Genomic DNA, 22479 nt, shown 5'->3' on the forward strand with positions numbered 1-22479 from the left:
CTTATAAAATCAATTCAAACAGTCTTCAAAATCAGCCTAAGAGTATTTAGCAAGGATTTTCAGTCTTTAAATATTTTAAATTTTACTCGCAATACATCCTTGAAACACTTTTTAATACGTTTTTATTAGCTCGCTTTCTTGTCTGTTCTGTACAAATTTTGCAATCGATTTTAAACTATGGTAACTCCCCGATGAGCTGGTGACTTGAAACTTGAAACGTAGCTAACATTTGTATAACAATGCAATATTAAATCATTTTTCGTCATACTGCACAAAAACAGCCGTTTTTAATGCATGTGTTGCGGGTCTAAAGTAGCATTTTTACTCTCTAGGGAGTAAAAATCATTTTTAGTCTCCAGGGAGATGCGTTGCAACATCTTGTACAAAGATGAAAGACGTTTCTTTTCGAGTTGGATTTTAGATCGAAGAGGGTTTAACTTCGACGCCTTCAATGTTTCAGCCGCTATGCTAGGAGCATTATTGCATAGCATATAGTGTGTGATGTTAAGAAGGCGTTATTAAATCTATAATACAGTAAATAACCGTGTCGTAGATGAATGAGTATTAATGTATCTATATTCTGTAGTATTATAATGCTATCAAATCAATTATTCCGTGTTGTTTCCTTATATTTATTTACATGCATAGCTCACTTTATATTTTACAAAATATAGCATCAGGGACCGGTATAGTTTATTTTGATTGTTAAAGCAATATAATGAAACTCATGAGTTATTTACAACTATCTTTGGCTTTTACTTTACAGTAGTTTAAGGTTCAGTGAAATTTCAATTCTTTATGTTGGAAATTTTAAACTGGCAATCCACAACACATTAATTTATTTTACAGTCGATGGTAAAAAACACTCGTTTATAACAAGCCTATACTTGCATTAACATTGTTTTAACGGTTTGTTTAAATTAAAACAGCTGATTGAAAATTGTTTCTTTAAACATTTTGTTTAGTTTACAATCTGTTCAACAAAATAGAATTTTTAAATTAAAGGCGGTATTTTTTTTTAACAATAGAATCAATATTTTGAATGTATTTTATGATCAATTAGAATGAAGATACATCTTATTTCAAGACTTATCTACTCCATGTATTTTCTCTCTATATTTGTTATTTACAGTACTCGTTTAGGAGCTAACGCTACATGTTGTAGAATGTACACCGCAAGTAATTTTTTCTTAGGTGTAACACACTGCAACTCCTTAACGAGCAGCTTTAGAGAAGAAATGTCAAGAATAAAAAGTTTTAAAATTGCATTTACATACTAAACTATCCTGAAATAAACGGTGTTCCATAAAAAAGTATTTAAGTTGTCTGCCATATTGAAAAATGGCGGTCATATGTTTGAAATTTAAAATCATCCCAAAAAACAAAAATAAGTTTGCATGATAATTGCAACCCACAAATTTCAATATATTTTTTTAAGCGAGTTAAAAAGAAAGTGTTGTGTGAGTAGATTTTCATGTAATAGATTTTCAAAACCTTTTGAAAATTATCCTAAAAACTCGCTTGCCACGATTAGTATGTCTAGGGACATAGTTAGGGACATTTTAGGACATCTAGGGTTTTCTCTTCTGGCTTGTCACCCAGTTGCCTTGCCAGTTGTATAGTCGGTTCACAAAATTTAGGCGGTTCTAGGGGAAGGTTTCCTGGGTTCCCCCACCATTTTTTTATATCAGCTGATCAGCTGTTGGGAGTTAGTTGTTTCAAAGTTGGTGAGGTGGAGGGAGATAGTCACCTCCCTTAAATCGCCTAAATTTTGTGAACGGAATATAGCCTTGTTGCTGATGTAAACAATCAGGGCCGGTGCAAGGTGTTTAACACAATCATCCATTATAACTTACAGCATCAAACTTTGACTGAAAGACAAAATATATTTTTGGTTTAAAAACTCATATTTAATAACATCTGTACAAATTACATTAAAGTCCTTACTGAAATATCACAATTAATAGTTTCATAACTTAGCCTATTACAATATTGGTTCTATAGCTAATTTATAAAATACTGCAAATATTATCTATAGAAAGTATAAAACACAATTATTTATTTAGACAGCACAAAGTTACTTAGGTACACACACACGTGTATACTTGATTGGCTCTAAAGATCTTTATTAAGCTTATGGCAAAGAAGAGGTAAAATTAGTTTGCAAATTCTTTAGTGAATAAAGTATTTATATACAATTTAACTAACTCTAACATGGTCCTTAATACCCTATAAATAGATCAAAACTATCATATCACTTTCTGTCTTTAATTATATGTAATCTTATCCAAAAAGTCTGTTCTTATAGAAACGTAGCACATAAAAATAATAAATGCTATGTAACGATTATAAATTCTACAAAACTTAACAAATTATGTTATCAAGATTAACCCTAAGAACATTTTAGTTAGATTTGAAGATCATTCATGGTGCTGTCCTCAGGGTGAACTCTACTTGCTGCCAATCTTTTCAACCTGAAAGAAGATTTATAATATTAATATTATTGTTTGTAAATTTTAAATGTATTGACATAACATAACATTATAGCATATGACATCTAAAACAAGATATTACAAAATCACTAAATTGACTGACCATTTTTGCTAGCACAGGTGATTGATCCAAGCAGGGGTCGGGCCAAGGCCCCACTTGAAAAACAGGCCATGCTGCAGTGCGGGCAGCGCAACACTACGTCACAGTGGTGGAGAGTTGTACTAAAATCTTACACATATGGGATATGGCAAAAAGGCAGTGAATCTATCAATTAATCTATCCACTAATGTGACGTCTGCAGCCTCAGGGTTTAGGGTTAGTGCTTGGAACTCTCTTTAATTACCAATTTCCTTGCTAATATTTTAATTTGAAACTTTTTTTATGATAATAAAGTTAGCCTTTGATTTTTTTTTTTTTTACCAAATAATTTTATATCGAATTTGGATAAGATTGTTCTAAAACAAAAGTCTTTACTTGAATCAAGATTTTAGGCTATATAAATTTTAACAGTTACGAGGCTACTCGATCCACCTCAAAGATAGGCTAATGTTCTCAAATTGTCCAACACCTATAGGATAGTCTGTAATAATAAGATGGAGATTACCAAGTTTCTTCCAAGTTTCCACATTTATTCTTGTTTAAACTATTTGAAATAATAATTAGACTATTGGTTTAGCTTTTCACTTTTTACTAGAAAATATTATAATATAATATAAAAATCATACAAACTAGTTTTTAAACTTTCACCCAGCTAGTTCATGGTAGAAGAAGGAGGAAATCCAGTTGTTACCTAACACATGTTTTTCAGCAACAATGTATTCAGGTCTTCTAGATCTTGAAGTTCACTGTTACTTTTTAGTCACTCAGGCCAATTCATAGTATATGAAATTTAATTTGGGTAAATTACTTTTTGAGATTTTGTTTAGATATATATATATATATATATATATAATTATTTTTACTTTAGCTTGTGTTTGAAGTAGATTGTAAACATATTATATTTAAAATAGGCTGTTAGGCTTAATTGACTGGTAATAGGCTATTTATATATTATTTAATCATACAAAATTTTATGAACTGTTGCACGTCATATGGATCCTGAAGCATGGCCTGTTTTTCTAGTGGGGCTTTGGTTGGGCCTGCAGTTTGTACAAATGGGCCCAAGAGATAATTGCACCCCGAATTAACCTAAAACCTCTTAACCCATTTACCGGTACCCATTTACTAAAGCGGTCCTGGCAGGGTTTATCCTGGGTCCAGTAAAGAGATGATCTACTTGTAGAACAGATCGACATTGAATCACTTAGAGTGGCAAGCATATACATTCCCCCTCCACCATTTTATTTAGTTGTTACATTCATCTAAAAAAAAAAATATACTATTGTATCTCATTGACAGGCCCCATTTTGTATGTGAACTGACTGGGCTATAGCTGTCATTTTTGAGGGGCGCAGAATTTTTCAACAAAGGTTTTTTTTTCTTAACTGCATTTTTTAACTAGTTTGCTAAAAAAAGTATAAAAACACATATAATTTAAATCAGTATTTTGATTTCCATATAGTGGTTCTCTGATGTAACCTTGTTTTAACAGTCAATACCTCTTGGCAAGGGGAGGGGGAAGCCAAAGCTTTTTGTAGCCATAGGACTTTTGCATGTTTATCGAAATACATTCATTCATTCATTATTCTTAGTGAGTTAGAGTGGTATTCTAATTTACGTTTACCTTAACTTGTGAAAAAAATAGCTTCCACATACCTGTCTCTAGATATAGGAGCCAGGGTGGCCAACCCCCCTGCCAGCACAGCTGTGAGTGCGAGGTTGGTAGCAGTTGGGCCGTAAGTCTCTAGCACGACCCCCGCCCCCAGTACAGCTGCTACTCCACACAGCTCCCCTACTGCGTTGAGTAGACCTGACGACGTTGTCTCTGTAGAAGGGAACGTCAACTCTGCTCCAAACTCATATCCCACCGTTAGGTAGCCGTTCATGAAAAACCTGTTTGGTAAATTGATTTTTTATTATGATTGTTAATATAAAACTTAAAAAATGTTAATGAGCTAAAACACAAAAATAGATTAATAAACCTCAATGTAACTTATTGGTTTCTGTGAATTGTTGAACAAGTCCGCAAATAGCACAAAGTTCAAATGGTCAAGTAATGTGTAACTACTACTGAAGTTATCAAGGTTATAATTAGTTCAGCATAGCCTCCAGAATGGATGACAATATATTTACCTAACCCTGGACTTTTATGTTGTCAATCCTGATTTAGTATCGGGCAATTAGTTTCAAAACAACTATTTCACTTTCAAACCTCTTGTAGTCTTACCTAAAATTATTTGAGCACATGGTCGTCGTCAACACACAAAAATTCAACATTTAATACACACAAACACAGATACAATAAGTTTACCTTAAAGCATGAGCGCTCCGTTAACACACACAATGAGGAACACGACTCAAACCCAAAGCTTGAAAATTAAATAGTTGTTTCTAAACTAGTCGCAAGAAACTAAATTAGGATTAAAGACATAAAGTATGTAAACCTATTTATATTGTTATTATTAAAAAATAGCACTGGTGTGGGACTCAAACATTTTCATGAGTTTGCCAAGAAATCTTGAGACCTACATTAAATCCTCAGTTTCCAAGACTTAATTGTACAAGAGTAAATGATGATTGTTCCAATTATTTAGAGGTGAATTTCTTGATTCAAAATTGTTCTTACCTTAATAGCTACGGTAAAAAAAGATTACAGTCTTACCCTAGGAAAGCTGATGTGAAGTAGACTAGAACTAAGCGTTCAGATTGCAGAGCAAGCGTGTATCCCAACATTCCAATCACAGCCATGACGTATATACCAACAGTAGTCTCTCTGTGGAAAAAAAATGTTCAAGTAATAACTAGATAATAATAACTAGATAATAATAACTAGATTGGTGAGAGTTGGAATAATAGTAGAACCATAAACTTATTGGATATTTATTTATTAGACTTTTCAAATTCCATCTACCAGCTGGTCAAACATGGTTAAGTAAGCCACTCAAAAAGTGTGCTGCTTTAAAAAATGCCGCTCTCTCTAACGCTGGTTACACACTACGCAGTCTGTACCGCGGCGGCGAAAATGCTGTCGTTTGGTAGTAGTTTATAATTTATATGGAAGTTTACCCACATAGCACAGAATATTTATTTGATATCAAATAAACGTTCAATATATCAAACTATGTCAAATCAAAAATTTGATATTTATTTGATATTCATTTAAGGTTCAAAATGTCAAAGTCAAACAATGTCAAACTTTGAATATTTATTGTATCTTCAAAATATCAAAGTCAAATAACATCAAATTTAGAATATTATCTAAATATTCTTAATGTTAAAAATTTGATTTTCTCTTTAAAAATTTCCAAATATACTAGTTTTAAAAATTTTTAGATTTAACTTTTTAAATTTTTTAGAGTAAAGAATTAGTCCCCAGCCTACAGGGGCCCATTTCATAATAAACTACAAGTTACTACAACTTGTAACTTGTTATTTCCATTAGATTTGCATTAGGCAATCAGCTGATTTACTAATAATATTAGTTTGTACTTTATTATGAAATGGGCCCCAGTTTGTAACATGGAGTTCGGAGGTCAATTATCTCAAAATAATTAATAATAGGAAGGAACACTGAACACTGTAATTTTTAATTAATTGATGATGGATTTTGACTTTTCGCGGGGGGGGGGGGGGGGGAGTTGTTGGAACATCTGATATTTTTCTGAATCTAGGCTTACTACACATTTCAAGAAGAGTGAATAGGAAACACAGCTTTTTTAAAAGTTTTGTTTATTAATAAAAAAGTCAAACTCTTAACGATTGGCCTTATCATTTTATTTTTACTAGTAAATTAAACCAAACGTAAATTTAAATTTTTTTATGTGTAATATAACTCTAAAAATAAATGTTAAGTATCTAGTTTGAGCTTGACTTGGCCCATCCATTCGTATGAAAGGAAGAGAGGAAGACTTTTTTTTTTTTTTTTTTTTTTTCTTATCAGAGAGGAAGACTGAAGACAAAACACCAACTTAATTCTAACCTAACTCAGCAAACAAAACATTACAATACAAAACAAATTACAAAATCCGTCGTGCGACCAGTGGTGGCCAGTTTACTCACGTGTGGATTTATTTATTTATTAACCAACAAATTGCCCATTTTGAGGGAAAGTACACGATTTATGTAAAATTTACCTATGACAACTAACTTGTTGAGTAGGCTACACAAGTAGTGAAAATAAAAAAATATGGAAGCAACAAGAGTATCAAGATTCAAGAACAAGACGAAGACATAACCTCAAATCAGTTAACTTAAGTGTGCTGATATTTTGTTTAGTGTGTGTCACTGTTAGTTTAGAGTTGTTATTTTTGTGACTGGGTATTGGCATAACCTACACCGAACATCTTTTCACGTTTTGATCCTTGGAGTATGTAAGTATAAGTCACTATACCTAGTAACATAGACGTATTTTAGGCCTTGGCCTTACTTAGACCTAAGTTAAGCTACTGTACAAATTAAATTGGCCAACTTATCATTCCTAATGCCTTAACTTAAGTATAAATAGATAAATCTGAAACCTCAAAATAGGCAATCTGTTTTAGAGGAAGTATTTTTCTGCATACTAATAAGGCCTAGGCGTAAGCTACTAAGTTAGGCGGCTTGCTTAGTTCTTACAGAACCAGTAGTTTATTTAGCTTCAAAGGGCAACTTCCGGATGAAAATAGTGTTCAATATATAGGCTAGTAAGTAGGACTAACTTACTGGTTTACAAGGCAAATGGAATACCATACTGTGTTGTAATACCTTGTTAGGCTAATTTTGAAATATTACTAAGTTATGTGGGTTATATTTTACGTCAGTCACTAACTTAAGTTTATGTAAATTCACCATCAAGAATAAGTTAGCTTAATTTAGGCTAGCCTAGGCCTAACATAACTTATTCTACCTCAACCAGGTTACAATTTACCGGTATTATAAAAGAAATAGCCTAGCCTATTTGAAATCCATTTTCCTTTTAAACTGAATTGGGGTACACTTCCGTATCTGTTGTCAAAAACAACTGAATGAACATAGGCTATAACGATCGATATTTTCATTCGGTTGTTTTTGACAACAGATATGAAAGTCTACCCCTGTATTGTCTCTTAGTCTTTTGTATTTTAGTTGTTGTCTGCTTCCTTTACCAACCAATGATTAGGCCTAACTAATCTTGATACATATTTAGGCCAGAGAAAGGTATGCATGAATTTAACTAAAAGTAGTTTTCTCTCCATTGTTTCAGTTGATAACTCTGCAGCTTTGGTGGAAGTTATTATTTGGTAGCAGTGAATAATTTGCCTACGGTACCAATTCTCCCGAGTGACAAAGTGGCTGTCTAGCAGCCTGTAGGCTGGGAAGGAGGAATAAATTTTTCTTTTGCAATCTGCATCTGAAGCCAGCTATCTTGCGTAAGTTTTTTTTTATATTTACAATCAGACATTAATAATAGGTAGGCATACATATATTTCAATTAGGTTTTCTCAAAGTTAAAATAAGTTAAAATAAAGTTTCAATCTTAGGTGTTTTTATTTCAATTTTTCTGTTTGATTCGCCATGACTGTGTATGTCTTTTTTGCCATAACGGGTACAGTTCCGCAGAGAACCTGCGATATATTATCGGATGAATAACATTATATATCAATAATTATCCGATTCAATACATCGTTCCCTATGTTTTTTCACTATGTAAACATCAAATTGAGTTATGATTTGCAGATTTGGTGAATTGGTTTTGCAATATTAATATCAAATCAGATATATATACCGTCCGATAATCGCAGGTTCTCTTAGGAACTGTAGATAAGTTAGGCTCTACCACCAAAACACAACCTAATTCATGATAGGTACCTATTGGGTAATAACGTAGCCTAAGGTTCATCACACAGTTAAGAGAGTTTCTCTTTTTTGTGACCCACTTATATAGGAAGTCTTTGATTTACACTATATAAATATTCCGGCAGTGCTAACTTGTGTAAAAGAAAACTGTATTAGTTGAATTTTTTTAAACGCACACATAGGCCTATACACACACCAAACTACATCCGACCGTTGCACTCATTTCAGTCAGTGCTCACCCCAATATTTGTCCGTTCAAGTGACTGAGGATTACTTTTACTACTACCTAGGTCAAAATTTTCAATTTTCAGATTTAGATTTAGCTTTAACAAGGCTACTCAAAAGAAGCAAATGCCATCAAAATATAAAATAGATTTCACTAACAATTTAATATGTGTACCTAGTTGTAGGCTATCCTGGGTGTTGATCAGGAAAATTAAAATATATACAAATTCTAGTGCTAATACTAATCTCTTTTATACAGAGGCAGAACCGGTACGCAAGAACACTAGGATCGTAGTGTAATGGAAATAAATGTTGTTGCTACTATAATCAAGAATTGGCTTCGCCCAGCAAAGTTTAGGATTGATGCAAGGTAAATTTATTGTGTTATTTATAATTTAGGTTAAAGAAAAGATTGCTTATCTAATTACCTAATATAGAACTTAAATTTTATTATAATTAACAGATTAGGCCGACATCTAACTACTGTGATGTTTTCTTTTCAAATTGTGAATTTTCAGTGACAGGCTATGCAAATGAGCAAAACTTAATCTGCGGTTTTATCCATCTCTTTTTTCTTTATTGTCAAGAACTCAATGCCTTATCGACAAATTTAATTATAAAGTACAGGTATAGTAAAAAAATAGGTCTTAAAAATGCCTAACAAAGGGGTCTCCAACCTACAGCCTGTGGGCTACATCCGGCCCTCGTGCAGTTTTATTCCAGCCAGCAGAAAGCCAACATACGTTTTTGAAAATTATTATTTTTTATAGCAAACACCAATTATATTCTCCCACGGTTGCGTAAACACGTGTGGTCAGGTAGTCTCAGCTATATCGTGATCATCTCCCGTGATCTCGCCAAGACTCACGAGCATATTATACTGCAGTCTCGACGGTGCCGTGATTGTCTTTTGCAATCCCAGCAACACCCTTCATTGTTGACCGTGATTTCCTTGAGGTGTAAAAAGAGAACTTTGTCAATGAATGCAGGCTCAGCCATGGGATATTTATTTACCTCGCGGCTCATACCATAATTAAGAGCAATTAACTGTCTCTTCCCCATTCAACAAAATTTGTGTACAATACCCTGTCTCCAAGTTGGCAGGTTAACGTATTTAAATAGGAACATAGTAAATGTCTCTCACTTGCTAATTTTTTCTCAATAGGCCTAGGGGAATATTAGTAGTAGTCAAGTAGCGGCAGATTAATTTAAATATATATATTTTTAATTGATCCTAATTGGCAGAACTACAAATTGAAATCTTAAACTAGCTGACATTTTAAGTGTCAAATTTTATAGCCTATTCTCACTAAAAAATCATTGAACTTTTTGTCAAAGATTTAGCTTAGAATGTGATTACTTTTTAATTGCACATCTTTCGTTAGAATTAGAGGCATTTATAATTTTATTTTATGAACAGAACTACATTTTAGATTATTAAAAAAGGAAACTATGTAGTTTATTTGTTTATGGATAGATTTTGATAAAATTTGGCAAACTTATTTACTTTATCCTATACTATTGACGTATGCTCAAAAACCTTTTTACCTTCTCCATGGCTGCAAACCTAACCTTGTTAAATCTAATCTTCATTCAATTTTTATCTTGTATATTTTTTTATATTATCAGCAAGTTAGGTTAGTTTATGACAGTTTAATTTTATAATAGAATGCTCTCATTTTGTCCGTAGTAAACCTTAATTCAATTTTTTCACAATCAGCAAGTTTGGTTAATTTGGTTAGGTTACGACATTTTAATTTTATAATAGAATGCTTTCATTTCGTCCGTATCACAAAAAGCCTTTACCTTGTGACAAACGACAACTACAATCGCATCGATAGTTGATGATGTTGTGATTCGATAGAGTAGCGAACAATTAACGTTAGTCGCTAAATCGGTGGCGTTTTTAGACAAAAAAGTGCTCACCGAGGAAAAAGGGTTGGAGACCCCTTGTCTAACATATTATATTTTATCTATAGCTGTCTTAGAAAATAACTCTGTTGAACCTCTTTTACAGGAACAATAGAAAACCCAAGAAGGCCATTTGGGAGATGAAGAAGACCAGAATTATTTTTTTTTAAATTGTACATTTTTTTTTATATTTGTGTTTAAATAATTTTTAATTAAACTTATTTTATCATACAAACAAAGTTTTTTCTTTAAAATGTTTTCCTTGAATGCAATTTTGTTTTAAACAAATATGTTTTGTGATACTTTTGTTAATGTTTTGTCAAATAAGAAATATATATATATTTACATTTTTGGGTCACCCAAGAACTTTAACAAACTACCTATAACTTCAGAATAATAAGTCAAATCAAGGTAAGAACAGTAAAGAAGTCTGAACTGATATTATTTTAATCGCCATGAAATTTGAAATGTGAAAAAATGCAACCTAATTCTTCTAAACATATTTTACCAATAAATGTATGAGACATTTATTTGATATTCAATTTAATATTTATTTAATGTCAAATTAAGTGAGGTTGAACCTAAATTGACCATTTATTTGATATCAAATGAATGTTCGCGAATATTAATTTAATATTCGAATGTCAAAAATGTTATATCAATATTTATCACCATCATATTTAAAATGTGAATGTAAATTCAATCATATTCTCTTTATTATATTCTACCAATAAATTTATGAATGTCAAATTTGATATTTATTTTATATTCAATTTGAATATTTATTTGATGTAAAATTGAGTGACGTTTGAACCTAAATTGAACGTTTATTTGATATCAAACGAATGTTCGTGAATATCAATTTGATATTCAGATGTCAAAAATTTTATAGCTATTTGATATCAAATAAATATTCGGTGCTATGTGGGTACACACAGGGCGGCAGGAACGCCGTGCGGCCATATTGCCAGCCGCTATGCAGCCGGCCAGTGCCACTGCGGCAGGTGGTATTTTGGCCGCTCTTGACCAGGCAGTGGCGTATGAGATAAAATGGGCGTTTACACATTTGGAATTGCCTCAGTCGACTAGAAGCTTTCATCAGACTTAGATAGACTTGAATAGACTGCAGAGATAGACTTGTATAGACTGCAGAGATAGACTTGTATACTCTGCAGAGATAGACTTCTGCAATCGACATATTAAATTGTGTAGGTATGTGTGTTTTGTCTATTTTTACCAAATTAAAAAAAATGTCTTCATTATTCCTCAAGTCTTTAAACAACGTAAAAATGTGTCAGCTTCTTCTACATTTCCGTTTAGGGGATGGATAAAAAAGGCGATCTTTCTGTTGCCTTCTTTTCCTTCGACGGTATAACAAAAGTGCTAAATTAAATTAAATTTAAATTTCATAATATAAATAATTTTTGGATTTAACCATATGCACATTAAAATAACTGAACATCCTACTAATATTATAAATGAGAAAGTTTGGATGTATGGATGTATGGATGTATGTTTGTGACAAGTGAACGCGAAAAATACTGGTCGGATTGGGCTGAAATTTGGCATGATGATAGCTCACATTCCCGATTAACATATAGGCATATTCTTATTTCAAAAATCCTTTCGGGCTCCGCCCCAGTGGCTCTGGAGTTTCCCATGTTAACCTTATGAGAAATGAAATTATTGAATCTTAACAGCTGTTTCAATTAAACATGTTGGTTCTGTTCTGTGATGTTCAATAGCATTAAAGTTACAAAAATTACCAACAGGGTGCAGAACTATTATTTCTTTTACATTTATGACAACAGCTAATTTGCAACCAAAAGGTGAGTGAGCGTAGCGAACGAGCTCCAACCTAAAGGTGAGTGAGCGTAGCGAACAAACTTCAACCAGGACGTGATTGAGCCATGCGAACGAGATAATCTTGAAAATTAAGAAGTTAAACGGGGCAAAGCCCGCGGGTTACAGCTAGTTAATCATAAAACAGAGAAGCCACTACACAATAAGCTGTAGCTTAAAGAACTTGGAAAAAATAATATACATTTAAAAAAATAGTGTCTGTACCTACTGAAATTGGAGGTAATTTTCTAGATGTGTAATTATAAAGGTGGCGACAGCGATATTACCGCCGTGGCAAAAACCGCCCAGTGTGTAACCAGTGTTAGTTTTTCAGTACTTTGATAACTTATGAGACAAAAAGCTAGAGTTTACAATAGGTTGTTTTTTTTTCAATTTGGCTTTGGTTAGAAAGTTTGGTGTATTCATCAGAAGAACAACTCAGCACACTATGTCAGTTTAACTAATATATTGATTTTGATTCAAAAACTGGTGGCAACCTTAACATGGGTGTGGAATGTCTAGTTCTCTCAATCAATAGTCTAAGCTACAACCAGTGAGAATAAGATGTCTTCTTTCCAAAGTTAAAGTTTACTATAAATATTTGACTTGTGACTTCTTTAATTACCTGCGATTTAAATTTTCCTGTAACTTCTACACGTGACTTACATGTACATGTGACTTACTTGTACATGTGACTTACTTCTACATGTGACTTACTTGTACATGTGACTTACTTCTACATGTGACTTACTTGTACATGTGACTTACTTCTACATGTGACTTACTTGTACATGTGACTTACTTGTACATGTGACTTACTTGTACATGTGACTTACTTGTACATGTGACTTACTTGTACATGTGACTTACTTCTACATGTGACTTACTTGTACATGTGACTTACTTCTACATGTGACTTACTTGTACATGTGACTTACTTCTACATGTGACTTACTTGTACATGTGACTTACTTCTACATGTGACTTACTTGTACATGTGACTTACTTCTACATGTGACTTACTTGTACATGTGACTTACTTCTACATGTGACTTACTTGTACATGTGACTTACTTCTACATGTGACTTACTTGTACATGTGACTTACTTCTACATGTGACTTACTTGTACATGTGACTTACTTGTACATGTGACTTACTTGTACATGTGACTTACTTCTACATGTGACTTACTTGTACATGTGACTTACTTCTACATGTGACTTACTTGTACATGTGACTTACTTCTACATGTGACTTACTTGTACATGTGACTTACTTCTACATGTGACTTACTTGTACATGTGACTTACTTCTACATGTGACTTACTTGTACATGTGACTTACTTCTACATGTGACTTACTTGTACATGTGACTTACTTGTACATGTGACTTACTTCTACATGTGACTTACTTGTACATGTGACTTACTTGTACATGTGACTTACTTGTACATGTGACTTACGGTACTTCTACATGTGACTTACTTGTACATGTGACTTACTTCTACATGTGACTTACTTGTACATGTGACTTACTTCTACATGTGACTTACTTGTACATGTGACTTACTTCTACATGTGACTTACTTCTACATGTGACTTACTTGTACATGTGACTTACTTCTACATGTGACTTACTTGTACATGTGACTTACTTGTACATGTGACTTACTTGTACATGTGACTTACTTGTACATGTGACTTACTTGTACATGTGACTTACTTCTACATGTGACTTACTTGTACATGTGACTTACTTCTACATGTGACTTACTTGTACATGTGACTTACTTCTACATGTGACTTACTTGTACATGTGACTTACTTCTACATGTGACTTACTTGTACATGTGACTTACTTCTACATGTGACTTACTTGTACATGTGACTTACTTCTACATGTGACTTACTTGTACATGTGACTTACTTGTACATGTGACTTACTTGTACATGTGACTTACTTTTACATGTGACTTACTTGTACATGTGAGTCTTGTCCAGCACCATGCCCCAGACTACTGATCCGACCATTCCTCCGAGAATAAGTGTGAGACCAACTCTGCCTGTGTTCTCGATTCCCCACTGTTTTACAAAAGATCATTAAAATAAACTCTCCTAGACAAAATTTCACACAACACTTTCATTAGATAAAGTATTTTCTTCCTTTGCCCCTACACTCCATTGGGTAGCTGAGTGGTTATAGTGCTCATCTAACAATCAAAAGGTTGCCAGATCAACCCTGAGAAAAGTCAGTAGCTTTTTGATGGTTCAAAAATGGACTTAAGCAAGGATTTTTATACAAAGCAAGGCATGACATGGCTATGGTGTACAGTTTGCTGTTTCTGGTAGCTCATGAAATGTAGGGAACATTCAAGACTAAAAAAGACAGCAAATTCTGTGGCATTCTGGTTCATAACCAATTGAAATTGAATGAAATTGATGTAGTTGTATTAAATTCATACTCTGTCAACGGCTCAATATTTAACCCCCATAATTTTTATTCAAAAACTGTCTACAGATTAATAAGGATATGGAATGTTTATTTTCCATCATACTGTTGTACTTAAAGCTAAAACTCACAGTTAGTCCTTCCAGCTGTTGGTTAAGCAGGGTGGAGTAAGCGTAGAACACACCGATGTTGAATCCAAAGCTGACCAGAAGCAGGGAAAAGTCTGAGTTGCCAATCATTTGCTTGACAGAGGTGAGATAGTTTGTGTCTTTGCATTCTTTCTCTTTCTTGCGAGAAATCAGCTGAGCAACACTGGGAGGAATTGGTGGTTGGGCTTCAAACACTGCAAACCATAGGCAATAAGTACCAAAGACGAGTAATGCAAAACACGGAATGTTGTGAAATAACCCTTTGAACTCTGTTAAGTATTTAATTTCCGGCTGCTTATTTTTTATTACACTTTCCCACATTTTTACTTTCTCTCCCTGTACATATACATAGTAGGCCTAGCATATGAAGAAAAGTATTGTTTTCATCAAAATTTGCACTGAATTTTGAATGGAAATATCCGTTTTGGGTCCCACTGAACCCAAAAAGTGGTTTGATGTCTCTCTGTGTGTGGATGAGCTACAGACTACACCTGCGGTTTTATTTTGATTTAATTTAGTGTGTGGCTACTAATTCAATGGATCTCTAGACATTTAATCCATTCTAGAGAAAAAAAAGATTTCTAAAGGTGATTTTCCATATGAAAATCCATGAAATCCATAATATAACAGACGAATAGGATTTTCAAAAAAACTTCTAGAACAATTTTGGTTAATAATTTAGTATGGTCCTTTTTAACTCAAAGCAAAGCAAAACAACCCCCAATGCTGTAGAAATGACAGTTCAAAATTGATTGTTAACTTTTGTGATTTTCCATATAAAATATCATTCCACTTACATACGATGAGGGTTGTAGACAAGCTTATGGGAGAAAGTATGTTTCAAATTGCTGATACCATTTATTTCCATCCTTTCCAATTAATTTGCCATACCTAGGAGGCGTTCCCATCTCAATTAATTGATAATTAATAGATGATTGATAATTTATAAATATTTTGTATTATGTGTGATATTAAACTTACATAAGACGATCAGGATAAGTATAATGGTCGGTGCCAGAGCCATGCCAAAGTACAGCAGTTGAAGTTGTTCTCTGATCAAGAATTTGTCTCTTACTTCGTCCACTACTGCAGACGGCACCATAAACCCAATGGCAATCCCGAGCTAAAATAACAAACCACATGTCACTACGTAAACAACACATTGACAAGGATAAAGTTGATGTGAATGATGTGTTAAATAACTGTTCATCCTTGTAGGGGTGGAAGTGGAGATCTTGATGCAATATCCTTCCCGGAGATCTACTAGAAGTTTGAAGTGCCAAGGACCGCTTCCTGGACTCGAGTGTCTGCGGTTCTTACTCTCTCCACATGTGCGAACAGTTTTATGGCTTCCACCATTCTTTTTTGGGTTGACACTGTTCTTCTAAATTATTACGTTAACCAGTTCTGTATCACGGAAAAGTACAGTTTCGATCAATATTCAATATTAATGCTACCTAAACAATCTCTAGCTGTGTTTTTATAAAAGTATCATTATTCTAAAAGAGAAAAACACGCCATGTTTACTAAAAAAGTATCATTCAATTTTGTTTGAGCACAGCTGTTCACTCATTGTTGCAATATTTATCATCTGGTAGCTAAAACAAGTTTTATAGTTCCCAATGCCCCACCCTGTATGAATGTTATATATTATATAAATGAGTCTGTGAACGTGATAACTTGAGTAATTTTGGTGTGATTTTGATTTAATTTGGCTTGAAGGCGTAGGGCGGGATGACTTTGAATGAGTTTGTAAATCAGCAAGATTGAGTCAGGTGAATAAGGTGTAACTTTTTGGATTTTTTTTCAATTCTTATTTTTCAAATTTCTTTCCTTAAAACATTGAAATTCCCAACTTCCATTACAGAAATTGTTATGGAAGCAGATGGTTTGAAGAACTTTTCAATAAACTAAATCCCACCTGGTTCCCAAACACGCCAATGGAGCAGGCTGTAGATACTTGGTGTGCCGGGAACCACACAGCCGCCAGTCTAGAAGGCACTCCCAGTATGAACACCTGAGCCACACCTACTACCGTCTGGCCCAGAAACGTCAAGGCAAATCTATTAAGAATGAAATAGCATGTTTGCAAAATGATTTGTCATCAAAACACAATTAAATGTATATAATAGAAATACGGATGTAACATAGAGCACAAGATCCTAGGTTTTAAGGATTGTGAGGATGGCCATAGAGTGAAAACTCCTCTTCCATGGTTGACATTGAAAATGCTGTCAGTGGCAGTGAAAGATTCCAATGTTTTTGTATATAGTGTAAAGTTTTGTGTTTCTTATGCCAGTTTGCACTCTTTCCCATTTAAATCCCATTCAAAAAAGCCTCCTCACTAAAAAAAAATCCCTAGTCATAGATGGATTATTGTGCCTTTTTTAACCCTAAGCGAGTGGATTCTGAAAATGACATTTGTCAATCAATGAATGCCATGGCTATCAATGAAAGAAGCTAACAAAAGGTACATGTTAGATGGTAAGAAGACTAGCATTTGGACCGATTCCTTATAAAATTTGTTACAATTTTTATGCCACATGAAAACTAAAACACAAAAATTTAAAGAGAATTTTGCAGAACAGAATATGTTTTAGTTGCACCACAGAGAAGTAAAGGGATGGATGTTACACTCCATGGTACACTTAAGTGGTGTCTAGCACTAGTGCTGGTGTCTAAGTCCAACACCGCCCCCCTTGCCATCATACAACACTCATGGTGGAGGAAGACCCTGTGCGATAGGAATTTCCGCACAGTGCTCGCCGTTCGGGCTCTTCCATGCTTGTCAAAAGTATATTTCGGATAAAAAATTCCAGAGCTGTACGCTTGTACCATAAGCGAGTTTCCTTTGGACCTTACTTCTCTGTGTTTTCACAGAGCTTATTATCAAATCCATGTTACCAGAAAATGTTTGAGGAGTGCTACTGTATTAAGACTTTAATGTCAACGTCAAATTCTGTTTCAACAAATTATTAAGCAAATTTCGACGGTTTTTATTCGAATCAACAACATTTTGAAACTTTAAAATACAATCTAACACAACATAAAATTTAATTGACAACAATTGTTTTCTCTTACCTGTCAGGCTGAGCAGAAAACACTTTTATCCAAGCACCAACACACATCAGAAGCGCTCCTAGGATCACTGCAACTCTCAAACCCTGAAACATCAAATTAAAAACTTAATAAAATTTTTTCCAGGTTTTCCCTGATATATGAACATTGACTCTACTATAGTTCGGCCGCTTAGAAAGCGACCCCTTCCAGCATTGGTTTAGCATTAGCGCGCAGGTCGTTTTCTAAGCGGCCGAACTATAGTCATGTTTGACTGAATTGTTGATAATGTAGTTTATCGTCCTGTAAACATTTTGCCAGCATGTGTGGCATCTCCAAAAATGACTGTAATATTTACAAAACTTTTAAACACAATATAGTCACTGGTGACAAAGTTTGACAGAATGGGTGGACACAGGCAGAGTTATGGTGGTGGGAGGTTTATCATTTTAATCCTCATTGGAGAAAGGGACGCCACCCCATTAGTGAAAGATGAGTGTAGAATGGAGTGAGATGTCTTGTGTAGCTTTGTTACTGACTTAGACCCAGTTGTTTTACTAGCCAGGCCCATTTATTAAAAACTCAATGATCAAGGACTGGGTCCAGTTTCAAAAGTGTTTCTTCCTTTCATTTTTTGACTGGGGGTGATGGTATGTACCACGTTTGCCAGCTGAGGGTTCCCAAGTTTATGGCCAGACTTCCAACTAGCACAAGTCATTCCATTCCCCTTTTAAGGTACCGGTAAATCCAGTTTAAGAATGTCAGTCCCCAAGAAATATTCCAAGTTAGGAAAAAGGAAGCATATGGCTGTTGAGGATTCATTTGAAATCTTAAGGTCCAAAGACGGTGGGAAAAATATCAGAAGTGACAAACACTACCGCTACTCTGCCCCACAGGCCATCAAAGATCCAGTCATTTTCTGATGAAAGTACTGCTACAGTGTTTCCAAGTACCGTAAGCTGTTTTAAATATACAAGTTGATGTAAACATTGATTATTTGTATGTTTATTTATTTCAGTGTTTTTTTTTTTTTTTTTTAGATTAGAATGTTAATGCATGTTGAAATATATGGTATTAGGGAAAGACCGCTTCTAAATGTGTAAAGAAGTGTGCATTTAATTTCAATTTGAATATAAAACTAAAACAGCAATTGCTGCTATGGTCCTCTAATAGAATGTAAGAGGTAGTACACTCATGTTAGCTGCTCATTCAACCACGTCCTTCTAATATACAATAATTGACAGCTGGTCTATAGATAGGATTTCTGATTCAGTATCTAAAATTCAATGTTTCCACTCTGACAATATTGTTATACTTACACTAAACATTATTTGCAAAGAAAAAACACAAATGTGTACTACCTTTCTCTCCAAAATCCATGAAGCAGGGAAGACCAATGGTACGTAGACAGCCATGAATATCATGGACGTCCAGTTAATATAGATGGCGCTGACATCATAATAGTACATACACACATTGGCTATGATGGAATACTGGATCCAGTGGGCTGCATTGGCGCAGGAACATAGAGCAAATAAAGTCAGCACAAGCCACCGCCCTCTGTATACACGACAGTGCTCCCCCATCACTGCAATCAAGGAGGCTGAATAATAAATTAATGTTAAAAAACCCTTGAAATATCTCTAAAAAAAAACTTGTACACTTGGAAACAAGTTGGCAACACTACTATCGATCAGCTGGTACAGTGTTTAATTGCCGTTAAACATTTTGGATGTAAACCTATAACCTGTTGTTGAGTGTTAACATACACATTACAATCCAGAAATTACACTCGGATTTTGATTCATTGTTTGTGAAATTACATTTAGATTTTTATTTGTTACCGGTAATTTGTGAAACAATTTCATTCAGGTTTGGATTTGTTTGTGAAACAAATTTAATTTAGGTTTGGATGGAATAGTTAATTTTTGAAACAGTATAATAAAGGTTTACTTAGGTATGCCACCTGAATAAACCTTTATTATGCAATTAATTAGGCTTCGGCTTCCTCATCTATTAAATATGAATATGAATAGTACCAGATTTTATAATAATATACTGGTGGGACACACCCTAGCGTTACAGATCTGAGCATGGTTACAAAGTACCAGAAAGCCATATTATTCTGCTTTATGCAGCATATCTTAGAGCATATATGTATATACAATACATATATATACATACCCGGCAGAAGAGGGTCATGTTCTACAGCGCCGTAGTTTGGGATCGTACCTGGCGCCCCCTTGAGGGCTTGCTCCCCTGACGTCATCTCCTCGTCGACCCTGTAAAACAACATACTCAAAACATACTGAAAATCATGTAAAAACATTGTATTGCTGTATTCAGTAGCTTATTTCATGCCTAAATGAATCATTCATATAGTTGACACTTGTACCTATGTATATCAACTTAGTATTTATTTCAAGATTGTGCTGGGATACAATTCTCTAACAATGTATGCTTGAATGTTAGATAATCTTTTACTTCTAAGCTCCACCACAAAAAAATTACGATTACACTGAAACCGTAATGTGCGGTCTGCATAACATTTGCACTTTGCAACATCATAGTCGTCATGAAAACAAACGCATCTTTAAGGCAGAAACCGGGTAACATAAACCTTATTAGTGTATCTGTAAGGTAGAGGTAGAAAGTTAATTAGACCTATAATTTGATTGAAAAAATTAAGCTTAAGATTTGTTAGGTTTGCCAAGGAAGAAATATATCCTTTAAAGACAGTTAATCTACTGTTTATTCTATTCTGAGGCTGGCGAGTAAAGTATGTTGTCAAAAAAATTAAAGAAACGTTGCTTTTACTACAATTATTGTACGTACACTCTAACTAGCACATTTATATCCATTCGCCCTCAAATCATCGAGGCAATAATAGTGATTAAATAATAGCAGTGGTGTCACACTACGAAAGAAAGAAACCCCCAAAAACTAATATATCAATGTTACACACTGACAAAATTGTTTTCAATTATAAATCCAAAAGACCGAGTAACTTGGCAGCATTTTACTGTACATTATTTTTATGCGAATATCAAAGTAAGATTTTCCAAGGGAAGCTTTTAGGATATATTTTCACCCAACGATTCTGTTACAAGTGGGTCATTTCAACGATTCCATAATCATTTCAGATTCCATTGAGTTACTTCTGTAAACAGTGCACCAGTTAATCTAACAATGAGCCACAAATATTTGAGGTTCAATATTTATTAAGATGGTTTGAACGTGGGAATGTTATCGTGTTATGTAAAAATCTCTGGAACTTAACCAAAACACTTTAATATTTTCCAATGTACAATGACGTTATATTAGTTATCACGTAGCATTTCCATAATGGTGTGATAAGGCATGATCTCTGAGTTTTTGTATTTAATTTTTTTTTTACTTTCAATGAAGTCAATGTGAATTTTGCTAAATGCATTTAAAAACATCCACCTGATCAGTGTTTACTTAATATGAGAGTTGAAGCGGTTTATAAAATTGTTACACGTCCAAAGAAAATATGATACTACTCTATATATTGTTTTATTTGTTTAAACGAAGTTTTAAATCACTGAAAAAACAAGACACAAATTGTATAACAATAAATTTGGGTTCTGCTGTTCCATAAGGATGGGAAATCTATTAAGTTTAATGCTTTATCTATGGTTTTTGTTAGTCTATCTCACCTTATAAATAAATCAGCTGATCCAATATATAAAATAAATAAATATATTTGATTAAAATAAATATATAAAATAAATAGCTTAAAATCAACTAGTTAAAATTGAATGAAGAAATAAATAGATTTTTTAAAGAAACTCCTGTAATGTGAGTAAATTGTATATTTTTCTGGTGTAGCGGTAGATGAAAGCATGATGAAAGCTTTAAAATGACACTTCATTTTTAAAAATAAATGAAGAAGGAAGTTTATAGCTTACTGATAAAAACCAAACTTAGGAAATAATAATATTTTATAAATAGATGTTTTCGTTAAAAATAATTTTAATATTTATAAGACATTACAAGAGGGTATCAATTATTGCTTTTTATGCTCTCCCTGGTTTAATTATAGTATGAAGCATACAGAGTTCATTGGCACAAAAGAAACCAGTGAGTTGATATTGCGTACTGATTTGAGGAAAACAAAATCAGCTGTTTTAAGCCTTCCAATGCTAATGCTATTCTCGTGGAGAACAATTTGCGTTAGGGTGGCAAAAAAAAGGTACTCATAATTTCATGGCAATTAAATTATTATTCTTTAGTTAAATTACAAACTTACTCTATCTTAAAACTAAGATTCCACCATTGTTTATTACATATATTCCATTCGTCTTTTTGCATGTTTTTAACCATTCCTGAACATTGTTGTGGAGTGATATTAATTAAAACAGAAGTTAAATCATAAGCAGTCCAGTTTTGATGAGTACCTTTTTTGGGCCACCCT

At 33.7% G+C, this 22479-nt stretch overlaps 2 protein-coding genes and 1 long non-coding RNA gene across 3 annotated transcripts in view; 1 reads left to right on the plus strand and 2 right to left on the minus strand.

The window, feature by feature from the left end:
• LOC128996735 (uncharacterized MFS-type transporter C09D4.1-like) overlaps positions 1 to 22479 on the minus strand; it is a 46686-nt gene that overhangs the window by 23902 nt on the left and 305 nt on the right. The gene's annotated exons all lie outside the window — the stretch shown is intronic.
• LOC128996736 (uncharacterized MFS-type transporter C09D4.1-like) lies at positions 1929 to 20299 on the minus strand. The gene is made up of 10 exons (XM_054422190.1): positions 20226 to 20299; positions 19403 to 19629; positions 18066 to 18148; positions 16906 to 17047; positions 15966 to 16107; positions 14967 to 15178; positions 14365 to 14468; positions 5255 to 5365; positions 4249 to 4485; positions 1929 to 2474 (listed from the first exon to the last, which is right to left on the minus strand). The coding sequence occupies exons 2-10, from the start codon at positions 19625 to 19627 to the stop codon at positions 2408 to 2410; spliced, it is 1323 nt and encodes a 440-aa protein (XP_054278165.1). The 5' UTR covers positions 19628 to 19629; positions 20226 to 20299; the 3' UTR covers positions 1929 to 2407.
• LOC128996740 (uncharacterized) lies at positions 6657 to 10716 on the plus strand. Its single transcript, XR_008491059.1, has 4 exons — positions 6657 to 6962; positions 7814 to 7979; positions 8891 to 9001; positions 10649 to 10716. It is a non-coding gene; the product is annotated as an uncharacterized LOC128996740 (long non-coding RNA).

The sequence above is a fragment of the Macrosteles quadrilineatus genome, unplaced genomic scaffold, assembly GCF_028750875.1.
Source record: "Macrosteles quadrilineatus isolate MER2022 unplaced genomic scaffold, UCM_ALF_1.0 Scaffold_6__1_contigs__length_79288215, whole genome shotgun sequence".
Taxonomy (NCBI): domain Eukaryota; kingdom Metazoa; phylum Arthropoda; class Insecta; order Hemiptera; family Cicadellidae; genus Macrosteles; species Macrosteles quadrilineatus.

Excerpts from the sequence above, each read along its gene's own strand:
- LOC128996736 (XM_054422190.1), bottom strand. The coding sequence starts at position 19,627 with ATGGGGGAGCACTGTCGTGTATACAGAGGGCGGTGGCTTGTGCTGACT. Across the intron at positions 16,108-16,905 it reads TTGGCGTGTTTGGGAACCAG|CTCGGGATTGCCATTGGGTT; the intron begins GTGGGATTTAGT and ends TTGTTATTTTAG. Across the intron at positions 2,475-4,248 it reads GCTCCTATATCTAGAGACAG|GTTGAAAAGATTGGCAGCAA; the intron begins GTATGTGGAAGC and ends ATCTTCTTTCAG.